General features: G+C 37.9%; 1 protein-coding gene and 1 pseudogene across 6 annotated transcripts in view; one reads left to right on the top strand and one right to left on the bottom strand.

Moving 5' to 3' along the window:
* The window catches only part of SSX2IP (SSX family member 2 interacting protein), a 40,703-nt gene that overhangs the window by 13,892 nt on the left and 12,724 nt on the right, over positions 1–14,087 (top strand). For 3 of the 6 annotated variants that reach the window (XM_077905240.1, XM_077905236.1, XM_077905234.1), the window contains 7 exons: positions 3,163–3,228; positions 4,155–4,324; positions 4,792–5,004; positions 7,726–7,836; positions 9,803–9,938; positions 11,704–11,779; positions 11,850–12,039. In XM_077905240.1, coding sequence (XP_077761366.1) covers positions 3,186–3,228; positions 4,155–4,324; positions 4,792–5,004; positions 7,726–7,836; positions 9,803–9,938; positions 11,704–11,779; positions 11,850–12,039 — 939 coding nt within the window. In that variant the 5' untranslated portion in view covers positions 3,163–3,185. Of the gene's footprint in view, positions 1–3,162; positions 3,229–4,154; positions 4,325–4,748; positions 5,005–7,725; positions 7,837–9,802; positions 9,939–11,703; positions 11,780–11,849; positions 12,040–14,087 lie in introns of those variants that run through there. The other 3 variants (XM_077905238.1, XM_077905237.1, XM_077905239.1) reach the window with 2 other exon arrangements.
* LOC144319880 (U6 spliceosomal RNA) lies at positions 2,409–2,509 on the bottom strand (annotated as a pseudogene).

Raw genomic sequence — 14,087 nt, 5'->3', positions numbered from 1 at the left:
CTTTATGTGCATGATCTCACTTAATCCTCAGGGGAAACTATGAAGTAAGAGTCATTACTGTGGCACTTTACCAGTAAGGAAACTAGGGCTTGGAAAGGTTAAGTAACTTACCCAAGGTGAGCCAGGTTAGAGTAGATGGATTTATTGTCCCTTGCATTCTGTTTTGTAATGGCTACTATCTCTGAAAGCGAAAAGTAAAATCAGTGTCTTCGTTGGTGCAGACTCAACCTTTACTCTGCCATCCTGTTGCTGAAGGCACCCATATAAGGGCAGAGGGACGTGCAGAATAATTCAAGGTGCTCTTACCAAGGCACATGAGTAAAGAAATAGCAAAACCCGTGCCAGACCGGGTAGCCCCCTGTACATATGTGCATGTAATACAGCACACAGCATCGTTTGCGTTAGTATATGCTGTATGCTGCTCTATGACCTAGGAGTCATCCTTGACTTCTCTTTTGCCCATATTTTGTTCTGTCTTCAAGTCCTGAAGGTTCTCTCTCCAGAACACATCCCTGATTTATGCACCTGTGTCTCCTTCTGCTGTTCGAGCTGTAGTATAAAACTGGTCGTCTTGCCTGAACTATTGCAGCGGCCTGCTACCTTCCAGCCTCCTCCCACTGTTGCCCAGCTGTAATCTACTCAGAAGGCAGAGTAGCTGAAGTGATCTTTTTCAAAGCCTAAAGAAGATCCTGTTGGCTTTTCTGCCTAAACTCCTTCAGGAGCTTTTCATTGCAACTTAGAGAAAATCCAGCTTCCTACCATCTGTCCTTGAGTACCACACTGGCCTTCTTTATGGTTTTCATACTTCCCAAGTTTATTTCCATCTGGGATCTTTGAACCTGCGGTTTCCTCTACCTGGGCCGCGCTCTGGTCATTGATCATATTGTGGTTGACTGTCATTTAGGTCTCAGTTCAAATGTCAGCATCTTGATGCAGCCTTCCTTGATGAATTTGGATAACCCCCTCCAGTACTCTCTCATGTTACTGTGTTTTGTTTTTTCTTTATAGTTCTCATCACTCTCTGTTATGCTAATTTATTGCCTAGCTGTCTATTTTCACCCCTATTAGAATGTGAACTTGAGAACAGGTCTTCCCCTGGGCCTAGAAGGGTGTGCCTGGCACGTAATAGCATAATTAAAAACCTATTGGGTGAATGAAAATTTTCACCTCACTTCAGTATTACATTATGACTATTTCTCCACCATCTTAAATATTCAGAATAGGGGTTGTGAACTCTTGATTCACAGACCAGATCTGGCCTAAAGACACATTTAATTTGGCTTATTAAAAAATGTTAGGAGTGTAACTTACATGCATTCAAGAGCATGGATCTTAAGTGGACAGCTTGGTGGCTGGTGCAGCCCTCTCTCTAGAGAGGCTCTCTCACATCCTCGTTCCGGCCATGCCCCCTTCTCTTAAAGTAGCTTTTAACGTTTACAAGTTGGGAGATTTCGTATAAAAATCCAGAATTTGGGATCCCTGGGTGGCGCAGCAGTTTGGCGCCCGCCTTTGGCCCAGGGCGCGATCCTGGAGACCCGGGATCGAATCCCACATCGGGCTCCCGGTGCATGGAGCCTGCTTCTCCCTCTGCCTATATCTCTGCCTCTCTCTCTCTCTCTCTCTCTCTCTCTCTCTCTATCATAGATAAATTTAAAAAAAATCCAGAATTTCAACATCCATTTAAAGATGGAAAGAAAGAGCAGCCTGGGACCTGCTTTCTCTTTTGGCCACAATTTACTGTACCCCAGAAGCAGCTGTCCAGAGTGGTGGCACACGTTCTCCAGATTGCCTGCAGTCTTTACTCCTCCTTCTATCCCTGACCTTGAAATAAATCCCCAATTGACATTTATAATCTCATTTGAATTTTTTTGTGATGGAGAAATATTTATTTATTCCATTTTTCCCTATAAAAAAGTGGAAACAGGATGGTAGGCTGAAAATGTTATGTGAAACGGTTATTTGAAAGGTTTTTACACATAGTCCACTTCACTCATTTCTATTTGGTAACCCCCCTAATTCTACATACTTGTGTTTAAAGGTGTTCTGTTGTATAAATGTGTCATTTATGTAACCAGTCGCCTACTGTGGAGGGTATAAGCTATTTCCAGTTTTTTTGATGTTATCCAGAACAACTTGTAGATGAATCTTTATACAAATCATTTTTTTTCTTTTCAAGTTTTTATTTAAATTCCAGTTAGTTAATATACGGTGCAATATTAGTTTCTGCTGTAGAATTTAGGGATTCATCACTAACAGTTCCCTCCTTAATGCCCATCACCCACTGAGCCCATCCCCTGCCCACTTTCCTCCAGCAACTGTTTATTCTCTATAGTTCAGAGTCTGTTTAATGGTTTGCCTCTCTTTTTTCGCCATGTGTTCATCTGTTTTCTGTCCTAAATTCCCCATACAAAAATATGGAATTCTTCACGAATTTGCATGTCATCCTTGTGCAGAGGCCATGTTAATCTTCTCTGTATTGTTCCAATTTTCGTCTGTTACCAGAGCAAACACAAATTGTTATTTTATTAGGATAAAAAATTTAAAGTGGTATTTCTAGATAGAAATGTATTTCATTTTAAAAATTTGATACATATTGCCAAATTGCTAGTAGTAGTTTAAGTTGATGTGATCTTTCTGGAGAACATTGTATGGAAGTATGATTTTTTCTACATCTGTGCTAACATTGGGAATAGTATTTTTTTTTTTTTTTGCTAATATAGTTAGTAAAAAGAAAAATTGAGAATGCTAGCCAAGATTTTTTTATCTGTATAAATACCTTGTACTTTATTTTAGAGGATATAATATAGAAGTCGTTTTTACTTAGTACAATGCTGTACCTTAGATTTATATTGTGAGTCAAATCATGTACCATGTACTTTGTATATGAAGAAGTAATACCTTGGTAGAACTTGGTAACCCTTTACTCCTGATCCTTAAACAGACCCACACATACACATACATACACAGGGTTATTATTGAGCTGTACCACGTTCTATATGGGAGTGTATGGAAATAAAAAATGTAAAATCCTTCTTTTTACACATTGATTTTATATTTTTAGTTAAATGTTACTGTTCTACAATTTGCTTTTTAAGGAGATGCCTACCTAAGAAGAGTGACAGCAGCTGGACTAAATGTTTCACTGCTGAATTGGTTCCTCAGGTACCCTGGCTCTGGTGATTGCTATGGGAGAGTGGATGACTGTTACAGATCCAGATCTGTCTTCAGGTAACTAGGTCTAAAATAAATTTCAACTAAAGCAGTATTTATAAAGGAATTTAAATGGAACATTTAAACATTCCATTTAAATGGAACAAAATAATTACCACAAATATTGAAGATGTGACTAGAGAGACAAATGGTTGTAAAATATCTAATTTTTATCTTCAGAAAATTTATCTGGGAAAGCTAAGAATTGTGCCATAATCAGTGGGGTTCAGTGCCTTTGATGGATGATGTGTTTGTTACTGTTTTTGAGAGTAATGTTTATGCATTTGAAATAAATTTATTGGCTACTTCAATACGTTGCTGTGATTTATTCCTTTTATTTTTGTCTGTTATTTTTGTGTCTGACATACTGTAAATTAAGGTAGTATATTGTAGCTTAACAGGCCTACTAAGGGCACTGTATATTTGTATCTTTTTGAAAAAAAAGTACAGTTGGCTCTTGAGTAACATGGGTTTGAACCTTGTTGGTCTACTTATACATTTTTTCGATAACAATAGTACAATACTGTAAATGTATTTTCTCTTCCTTCTGATTTTAATTTTTCCCTAGCTTGCTTTATTGTAAGAATACAGTATGTAATACATGTGACATACAAAATATGTGTTAATGAACTATTTATGTTATTGGCAAGGCTTCTTTTCAACACTAGCTATTAGTAAAGTTTTGTGGGGGTCAGAAGTGATACACAGATTTTTCAGCTTATGAGTCGTTGCCCCTAACCTCTGTGTTGTTCAGGGGTCAACTTTATGTATTTTTCATAGAAAAACAGCCTGTCTTAATTTGAAAATACTTAAAAATATTTATATAATTCAAAATCTTTGGGAATGGAGATAGTTCAGGAGATATCCTGGAGATAGAGATTGTTCCTGATGGGGGCTTTCCGTATGTTTTGTAAATTTAAGTAAATGCTTTTTTGTTCTTCCAGAAAGCAAAAATATCTGTCAATATACCTCAGAAACAAAGATGTCTCCATCAAGTTTATACTCACAGCAAGTGCTATGTTCTTCAATACCTTTATCAAAAAATGTGCACAGTTTTTTCAGTGCCTTCTGCACAGAAGAGAATATTGAACAAAGTATTTCGTATCTTGATCAGGTAAAAAAAATTTTGTGAGAAGCAATTGCATAAATCATGTTATATAATAGAACATATCAAAGTTATGAGGAAAATACTTGTTAAGCACACGTATGTTGTTATATATTGGCCAGGGACTTAGAACATACTAGATATGCAGAGAGCTCTGTGATCATCTAGTCTAGATACATGGTAGATATTTTTTTGTCAGGAGTAGATTGGCCTCCACCTCACCCTAGGGGCTTCTCCACTGGGAATCTCTCCCTTATTTTACTGATGCAGAGACCTAAGTTCCTTCCCCAGGATACAGGCAGTTGTAGAACAGAGACTAAAAAGAGCCCAGTTCTCTCAGTTCTTTGTCCTTTGGGATATTTATAATTTCTTGACTCAGGATAGTTTTCATTATTTCTGAGAAAAGATTTCTGTCTTTTGTTTCTATACTAAGTCATCTGGTAACCAACTTTGAGGAAAACATTTTCTTCTACCAGGAATTGACTACTTTCGGTTTTCCTTCATTATATGAAGAATCCAAAGGTAAAGACACAAAGAGAGAATTAAATATAGTTGCTGTTTTAAATTGTATGAATGAGCTACTTGTACTTCAGCGGAAGAACCTTCTAGCTCAGGAAAATGTGGAAACACAGAATCTGAAACTGGGAAGTGATATGGACCATCTGCAGAACTGCTATGCAAAACTTAAGGTAGAAATTGCATGTCAACCTGTATTTCAATTAACCACATGTCTCCTAAGCACAGCAAAGTGGTAACAGTGTTTTCTTGTTAATATTGTTAGGTTTTTATACAGTGCCTGAAGGATAGAGATTGTTCCTGACGGAGACTGGAGGGGGTAGGTGGTGGCCTCTGAGGTTATAAAAAGGCTGTGAGTTTTGGATAATACTTTTTTTTTTTAGATTTTATTTATTTATTCATGAGAGACACAGAGAGAGGCAGAGACAAAGGCAGAGGGAGAAGCAGGCTCCCTATGAGGAACCTGATGTGGGACTTGATCTCAGGACCACGCCCTGAGTCAAAGGCAGATGCTCAACCACTGAGCCACCCAGGTGTCCCTTTGGATAATACTTTAATCTTAATCAGAGAGACCTATGGAACGTCTTATGAATTAGACTGACTCAGAGTTGTAAGCCCTTGAAGGCTATCATTCTGCCTTAAAACTTTTTATATGTGGGTAACCTTGGCTGAGTATTGTGTAAATAGCTAGTGAATGATCACACAATGATATTGGCAATCCAGGCCTGTTTAGCCTTTCCTCTAAGGAGTAGTTGCTTATTAGGACAGCCCAGAGTATAGAATGTTTTCCAGGAAATCATCTAATTCAGGTTTGACCTGGGCCAAAATCAGAATATTTTGCCCTGGACAGAAATGTGTGTTCATTGGCAAAAGTTGCTGATCTGTCCTTGAAGAGCCTCTAGATCTAGCATATGATTCATTCAGTTCATTGAGCACAATTTGTTATTTGTGTGCTGGGCACACTGGGTTTTACAGAGGAGTGAACCTCAGTCCCTGCTCTCAAGAAGATTATAATCTAGTGGAAAGAGATACATTGAACCATAACTATTTCCTTCATTAGTTGTCCTTGGTGTGGAAAGTAAGGGGAGGCATCACAGAGTTAACACGTGGTCTCAGATTTGAGAAGTAAACAGAAATTTACTAGTGTTTGGAGAAAACATTCTAGGCAGAGGGTGTATAACCTGTTTAAAGCACAGAGGTATGAGAGACTGTAGGGACTGAAGTGTATGATTATGATGAAGAGTGATAGAGGTGAGGCTGGGCCCCTGGCATCCAAGGATGTGAGAGGCATCGTGCAGAAACCCAAAGGCACCAAGGAATATCAGCGAAAGGAAGACATGGGCATCGTGTAAACATCAACCTGGCAGTAAGGTGGAGAAACTATGGGGAAGGTGTAGATTTGTATTTGGGACAGAGGTGGTAGGGGCCCCAGAAGGCATGGTAGAAAGGACAGCTGTTAGCAGGCCTTAGCAGGTTTTGGCCTTCAACTACAGTAGTGCCAGTGGAGATGGTAAAAGTGAAATCGAAGCAACCTTTGGAGGTAAAATGGGTAGAATTTTATGAAAAGTTGAATTTGGGGAATAAGTCATTAATTTAAGATACCAACCAGGTCTGTGTCTGAAGTTTACAGAGGATGATGGTATGAGATAAGTGATATACAGATTTGCAGGGATGAGGATGAGTTCAAGTGAAGTGTTGATAATCACTCAAAGTGCATCTGATTTGACATACATGGGACATATCAACTGGCCCAGTGCCTTTAAGTGCAGGCATTCCAAGTAGTCTGGCATGACAGGAAGTATTCAACCCGCTGAAAAAGAGGGTGCCAAAATTCTGACAACTGTAGAGTTATCCAAGGTATACTCCTAAATTTCCTAAATTCCTAAATCATCTTGACGTCCATTGTTACAGAGATTGTGCAAGTTGTTATTTGTGGCTACTTATGCCAAAACCTGAGTGGCTTTTATATTTTATAAAGATAAAAGGATTTTAAAAATATTCCAGTGGTCTCATGCAGACTTGGCACATTTCCTCAGGAAATGTGTGGAATGAATTCAAAATGAACATCTTCTCCTATACTCATTCCAGCAATCCTGCCATTCCTCTTTTGAAAAAAAATCTTGAGAGGTTACCATTTGCAAAGGAGGACAAATGTCGTGCTTTGGTTGCACCCTTTTTACCTGAAGGGTTGCCACTTGGTCACACATCCTCTTTAGACTTATATCCATATGATTTTGGTACTTTCTTGAAGAATATACTCTTTAGACTTATCTCCATATGATTTTGGTACTTTCTTGAAGAATATACTTTCTTGAAGAATATACTATTTTGGTACTTTCTTGAAGAATATACTATAGAAGTGTTAAAAAGTACTAAAAGGAAATTTTATTTTATTTTTATTAAAGATTTTATTTATTCATGACAGAGAGAGGCAGAGACACAGGCAGAGGGAGAGGGAGAGAAGCAGGCTCTTTGCAGGGAACCTGACGCAGGACTCGATCCCGGGTCTTAGGATCAGGCCCTGGGCCAAAGGCGGCGCCAAACCGCTGGGCCACCAAGGCTGCCCTAAAAGGAAATTTTAAATGTGTCCAGTGACAGAATCAATGGAATAAGTGAAGAGCCTTTCAGGGGATCCACTTTGAAACTCTTTTGTATATACATAAAAAATGTTGGCATTTTAATAAAATAAAATATTTAAATAAAATATTTAACATATTTAAACTTAAATTTATAACTTTATAGTCTTGGTTTATAATAATTGTTTTAAGTAAATGTTTTGTGTGCCATTAAACTCCAGTTTTAGCTAACCCTTATGTGTGTATGTTGTTTTTACTAATCTTTGAAGAATTCATTTGCTCTGAGTCCTATGTCACAATTGCATATGGATGTTTTAGGAACAATTGGAAACCTCCAGGAGAGAAATGATTGGGCTTCAGGAAAGAGACAGACAGTTACAGTGCAAGAATCGGAATTTGCATCAGCTACTGAAAAATGAAAAAGATGAGGTAAGTTGTCAGTTACTGAAGATGGAGTTTAAGTGGTATATATTTTTTTTAATTTGACATGACCAGGCCCCATTTTGAAACAAGAACATTAATCAATCCTTTGTCAGACTGCTGTGGTAGGCCTCTGTATACAGCATTGCAGCGTATTTAACCGAGGTCAGGTGCTCTCCCTCTCCTCCCCACCCCCCAAATCATGGAGTTTAGGACATTGGTCCATAGCTTGTGACAACCAGTGTCCTCAACCATCTGTCCTGGACTCAAATGCGTTGTCATTTTTTTCTCAGGCACAAGGGTGCTTTAACTGCATATCTTTTATTTCCTGCCATACCTATACTTAATATCAGGCATGCCTCTTCTTTTTTTTTAATTTTTTAAATTTTTATTTATTTATGATAGTCACAGAGAGAGAGAGAGAGAGAGAGAAAGAGAGAGGCAGAGACACAGGCAGAGGGAGAAGCAGGCTCCATGCACCGGGAGCCCGATGTGGGATTCGATCCCGAGTCTCCAGGATCGCGCCCTGGGCCAAAGGCAGGCGCCAAACCACTGCGCCACCCAGGGATCCCTCTTCTTTCTCTATCTTAAATATTGGCATCACTCATCCAATTAAGCAATTAATTACTTGACTAAATGGACAGAAGAGTTCTTGCTTTAAAAAAAAAAAAGCAGGGATCCCTGGGTGGCTCAGCAGTTCAGCGCCTGCATTTGGCACAGGGCGTGATCCTGGAGTCCCGGGATCGAGTCCCACGTCGGGCTCCGAGCATGGAGCCTGCTTCTCCCTCTGCCCGTGTCTCTGTCTCTCTCTGTCTCTCTCTCTGTCTATCATGAATAAATAAAATCTTTAAAAAAAAAAAAGCAATTCACATTTAAAGATCCTATTTCTGATTGTTAAAGACATCAATTCTAGTCTCAGTTCAAGTGTTTACTTAGTATTTGGATCTATAGATTTAATACATTTGAAATTATTATTTTTTTAAATTACATAAGAAACATTTTGTTCTCAGTGTTCTGCAGTTTGATCCCTGACCATCTGATAACTATAAAAATACAGTATATATTTTCAGTATTTTATATAAATTTTTTTAACTATAATTAAGGACTTTAGGGATGGAGTGCATTTCTTTAATGACTTTATAGTGGTTTAGCCAGATTTGTTTTGTCATATTTTGACTATTTAGTAATGTAGTTAGTGGATAATGAAATACTTTAATTAAACTGCAATGTCACTTACACATTTCCTTGAGTTATTTCACAGAAAATTTTGACTTGACCTGCTGGTTCCACTTCAGTGTTTAGAATATGGTTAATTTTTAGTAAGGATTAAGTTACACATGATCATCTCTAGCAGTATTAAAAATGTTTGTATAGAATACAACACACGTCCAATCAAGGCCTGCCTGAGAAGCCACAGTAGATAAAAACCTCGAACAGTAGTAGGGCCTGGCATATAGTAGGCACTCAGCAAATATTATTACCAGGTTCTGCTCTTTGGACCTACTCTAATTTGAGAACTATTTATGGTCAGATAAAAACAAACCTGTTTATGTGCTGGGATGTGCTGTGGTTAATTTGTCACAGATTAATAAGGTATAAAGCGATTCAAGTCAGTAGTATAAGGAAGTCACTACAAATGATCAGATTAATTCTTGTCCCAGATGAAGTTTTAATCACTTTAATACTTCTGTAAGAGTTTCTGGTTTCTAAAGGAGCAGAGTCTATATATAGGGTAAAAGGGGAAGAAAAAGATAATTTGGGATGTTAGTAGCTCTGGAAATTTAAGAATTAAAAAACAAAAACTTTATGTGAATCACTTAGTGATACTTTAAAAAGTGATGTCCAGTGGTCATTGAGAAGCATAATCCTAAAATTATTTTATGAGGAGGTGGATGCTAGAACTTCTTTACTTTACAAATTTTAGCTGGGGTTATCAATCATAAAGGGACTCATTCAATGGAAATGCTATTTTCAGGTACAAAAATTACAAAATATCATTGCAAGTCGAGCTACTCAATATAATCATGATATGAAGAGAAAAGAACGTGAATATAATAAATTAAAGGAACGTCTACATCAGCTTGTTATGAACAAGAAGGATAAAAAAATAGGTAAGAAACAACTGGTTAAGATAGAGGAAAGTAAATAAGCTAATATGCTAAGAAATAAATGTGAACAATAGAGCACAGTAGCTCATGAAGTATAATTTTTATGCTTCATGCAATTGTTTATAGCCAGTATATATCCATATAAACTAGAAATTGAGGCAATTTATTAGTGAAAAATAATAATTTTGCTGTTTCCTTTGTTGCATATAAGCATTATATGTATCTTTTTTAATATGGTAGTTGTAGTTCCATAGAGGAAAACCCAAGCCAGAGGATATTCTAATCCTCCTCAGAAAAAAACTGATAATAAGAAAAATCAAGATGAGTTTCTGAGTATCAAAAAAAAGTGTGATTTTGGAATTAACTTCATAAAATTATTCATCAGGCCAAATTATTTACATCTGTTCCTTTAAAGAAATGTAGCTGTGCATTTTTGAAGCACCTAGTCTAAAGGATGAACTGTGAATGTTAATGCTTATGCTTGTGCTTAAGAGTCTTTTGAAAAGCAATTTGCAACTTCATCCAAGTATATGCATACCTTCAGGTAAATCACATAGATGAAAAAGTAAAAACACACGTACACAAGAGTAAAGCTCTGCAGATACAGTTTTGCTGGCCTGGTAAGATGCAGCCCAGGAAATCTATGCATTTATTTATCAAAGAGTGGTTTCCAAGTGGACTATAGGTTGTCCTCTAACCTACATTGTACAGTAATGCCCTAAACTGTGGTTTCCGAAACTGAGCTTGGCTGACACAACAGCTGATGAGCAGATGTCTCAAGCTGTCACATGGTGGGCTGTGTCCGCTGTCAGCAGGCAGCTCAGTGCTGACTGCATCACTGCCATTCTGCACAGCAGAGCTTTTGCGATTAGTCAGCTATCTTATTTTAAAAATTACTGAAAAATGAAAATGGAATAAGCAATTAAGACAAGGTTGAAAGTCTTAGGATAATCAAATTTAAACTTCATTGGTTAACCTCGTATTCATTCATGAATTAAATAAAGAGAAGGATGAAATGCTGTAAGTATAAAATGTAGCACCTAATTAGAGAAATTTATTAAAGATTTAACTCTGGTAACAGAGCCCTTATTTTATTGGGGCCTGGCTGTTTTCTAGTGCAAACCTAATTGGAAGTGACAGTTTCATAATGATTTTATCAAGTCTAAAATTACAGTAACTTCTTGTCCTCTTATTTCCTTCTAGTACTGTCAGGGGCCTTGATTCCTTTGATGATGATGACAACACAGGGCTTGGCAAACTTTTTCTGTAGAGATTCTAATAGTAAATATGTTCAGGTTTGTGGAGTCTGTAGTCTTTCATCACAACTATTCATCCCCACACTTGTAGTATAAAGCTAACTAATATGAACAAATGGTGTGGCAATGTTCTAGCAAAACTTTATTTAGAAAATCAGGCAGCTGGCCTACAGGCCATAGTTTGCTTATTACCCCAATGATAAAATTAATAATGATAATAAAATAACATTTATCAAGACTTTAAGTGTCTTAACTTCTTTTACCCTTCACAACAACTCTTTGGTAAATACTTTCATTATTCCTTCTGTACTGACAAAGAAACAGGCTTAATCAGTGTCGAGATCTCAGTGCTTAACAGTGATAGAGAACTGGAACCTGAAATGTGGGCTGTTTGAGCCAAAATCCTAATCTGTACCAGGTTGATTTATGTGTGATAGGGTGTGTTAGGGTTTTATACACTTTAACAAATGTGTGGTAAGAACTGGTTTTGTTTTGCATGTTCATATTTTTAGCTATGGAAGTTTTAAATTATGTGGGGAGAGCCGATGGAAAAAGAGGCTCCTGGAGGACGGGTAAAACTGAGGCCAGGTAAGGTCCAATTTAAATTGATATATTTCATCAGACTTTTCTTCCTGTAACTGCATTTTCATACTGACAGTTTCTTTCTCAGGAATGAAGATGAAATGTATAAAATTCTCTTGAATGATTATGAATATCGTCAGAAACAAATCCTAATGGAAAATGCTGAACTTAAGAAGGTTCTTCAGCAAATGAAAAAGGAAATGATTTCTCTTCTTTCTCCCCAAAAGCAGAAACCTAGAGAAAGAGCAGATGATAGTACAGGAACTGTAAGTGGCTCTTTCCTCTCTCCTACAGTTTCGGATTGCTAAGTCGAACAATTAAAACATTAGATAGGTCTTCCCACTGGGGACACTCTTGATGTTTTGGACAGGACACTCACTACTGTACCAGCTCCAGTCACTGGGACGACGACAACAAAATGTCCCTGTTTGTTTCTAGAACTTGGGAAATGATGGAGATGACTTTAGAAGGACTTAGTGCCAAACACTGTGATAAACACTTTGTGAGCATTGCCTCATTTCACTCTTCTAATTTGATGCTTTCCCTGTCATAATTATCCCCATTTTATAGCTGAGGAAACTGGGGCACACTCGTCTAATGAGTCCCAGTATCACACGTGACAGAACTAGGATTTAAATCCAAGTCTGTCTCACCCCAGAGTTCATGTTTCTAACCATTGTGCTGAGTATCCTCTTAATAGTTTAGGTATTCTGTACTTGAGCCGGCTTTACTTTTCAGAGTGAAGCATTAACTTTGGGAACCTACTAATCTTTCCAGAAATTTGCTGAATGTCCCTTACATTCTGCTCCCTGGAAAGAAAAAGCTAAAAGGATTTTGACTTCTTTCTTTGTCTCAATTGGGGCTCTTATAACAAACTACCACAGCCTGGGTGATTAAGAACAACAGAAATTTATTTTTTACAATTCTGGAGCTGGAAGGCTCAAAATCTGGGGGCCAGTAGGGTCAATATCTGGTGAGAGTACGTCTTCCTGACTGCACACTGCTGACTCCTTGTCCCCTCACCCTCACATACCAGAGGAGAAGAGCTCAACCAAGGCACTCACCCCATTCATGAGGGCTCTACTTGTCATGACTTCATCACTTCCACAGGCCCCACCTCTGACTACCCGCACCTCAGGCATTAGCATTTCACTGTGAATTTGAGGGAACATGAACGTTCAGTCCATTGCATCCTTCAGGAAGCTCTTTGGGGAGATGGGGCATGTGGAAAAGTGATTGTTACACATGTTAAAAGCTATAATAGGGGTGGTACAAGGTGTTGAGCAAAGTAGGTGTGGCAATCAGGGAAGGCATCACAGAGAGCATGACATTTGAGTTGGCTCTTGAGAATAGGTAGTTGTTCCTGGGGTTAGGAGCATGTGACAGAGGGAATAATCCATGCAGAGGTCTGAAAAAAGCAAGTCATGTAATGGTGAAAGCTTCTGTTAACTTTACTGCTTTACATGTTTAGATTCTGGATTCAGCCAAGTGACTAAAATCTGAAAATAACATTGATGGGAAATGCTAATTATCAGCAAGTTATCAGAACTTGTTTTTTAAACCTGTATTATGGAATTATTTACCTTGTATCACAGATCAGTCTAACTGATAAGCCTACCCCACCTTCTATCTCTTTTTCCTTTTTTTTTTTTTTTTTTTTTTAAAAAGAAAGAAATGTACCTTAATGTTCTTTTAAACTGTCCAGTTTGGGATCTGCTTGACTTCAGCCTTTTCTCATAGTCTGTCACTTTTTGTTCGTTGTGAACTTGCACAAATATATCTCCAAGGCCAAGCACAGTGTCTGTTATTCCTGCGGTTCCTTCAGTTTTTGGCCCAACCTTTACCATCATTACCTGCTTTTGTTTAGCAAAAGCAAGTAGTATAGTGTAGATCAAGAAGACCTTTCTCGGGCAGCCCGGGTGGCTCAGTGGTTTAGCGCCGACTTTAGTCCAGGGCCTGATCCTGGAGACCCGGGATCAAGTCCCATGTCGGACTCCGTGCATGGAGCCTGCTTCTCCCTCTGCCTGTGTTTCTGCCTCTCTCTGTGTGTTTCATAAATAAATAAAATCTTAAAAAAAAAAAGATTACCTTTCTCAGATGTTTAAATTCCCCCTCTCCTCGCCACTACAGCCAGTCGATAGTATCCTGTATAATTCTTAATAATTCAGATTTTACATGTGGAGAAACAATAATCGCTTCAGTATATTTTTTGTTTTTAAAGTATCTGTTTTTCTAGATCTTTTTTCCTCTTAGGATGTAATCCAATCCTTCCTTTTAAGGATTTTTGGAGCTTTATAGTAGGAGGAATCAGATA

This window comes from Canis aureus, chromosome 8 (assembly GCF_053574225.1).
Source record: "Canis aureus isolate CA01 chromosome 8, VMU_Caureus_v.1.0, whole genome shotgun sequence".
NCBI classification, from domain to species: domain Eukaryota; kingdom Metazoa; phylum Chordata; class Mammalia; order Carnivora; family Canidae; genus Canis; species Canis aureus.
The sequence above is the reverse complement of the archived record's forward strand: the minus strand, read 5'-3'. Positions and strand labels throughout refer to the sequence as shown.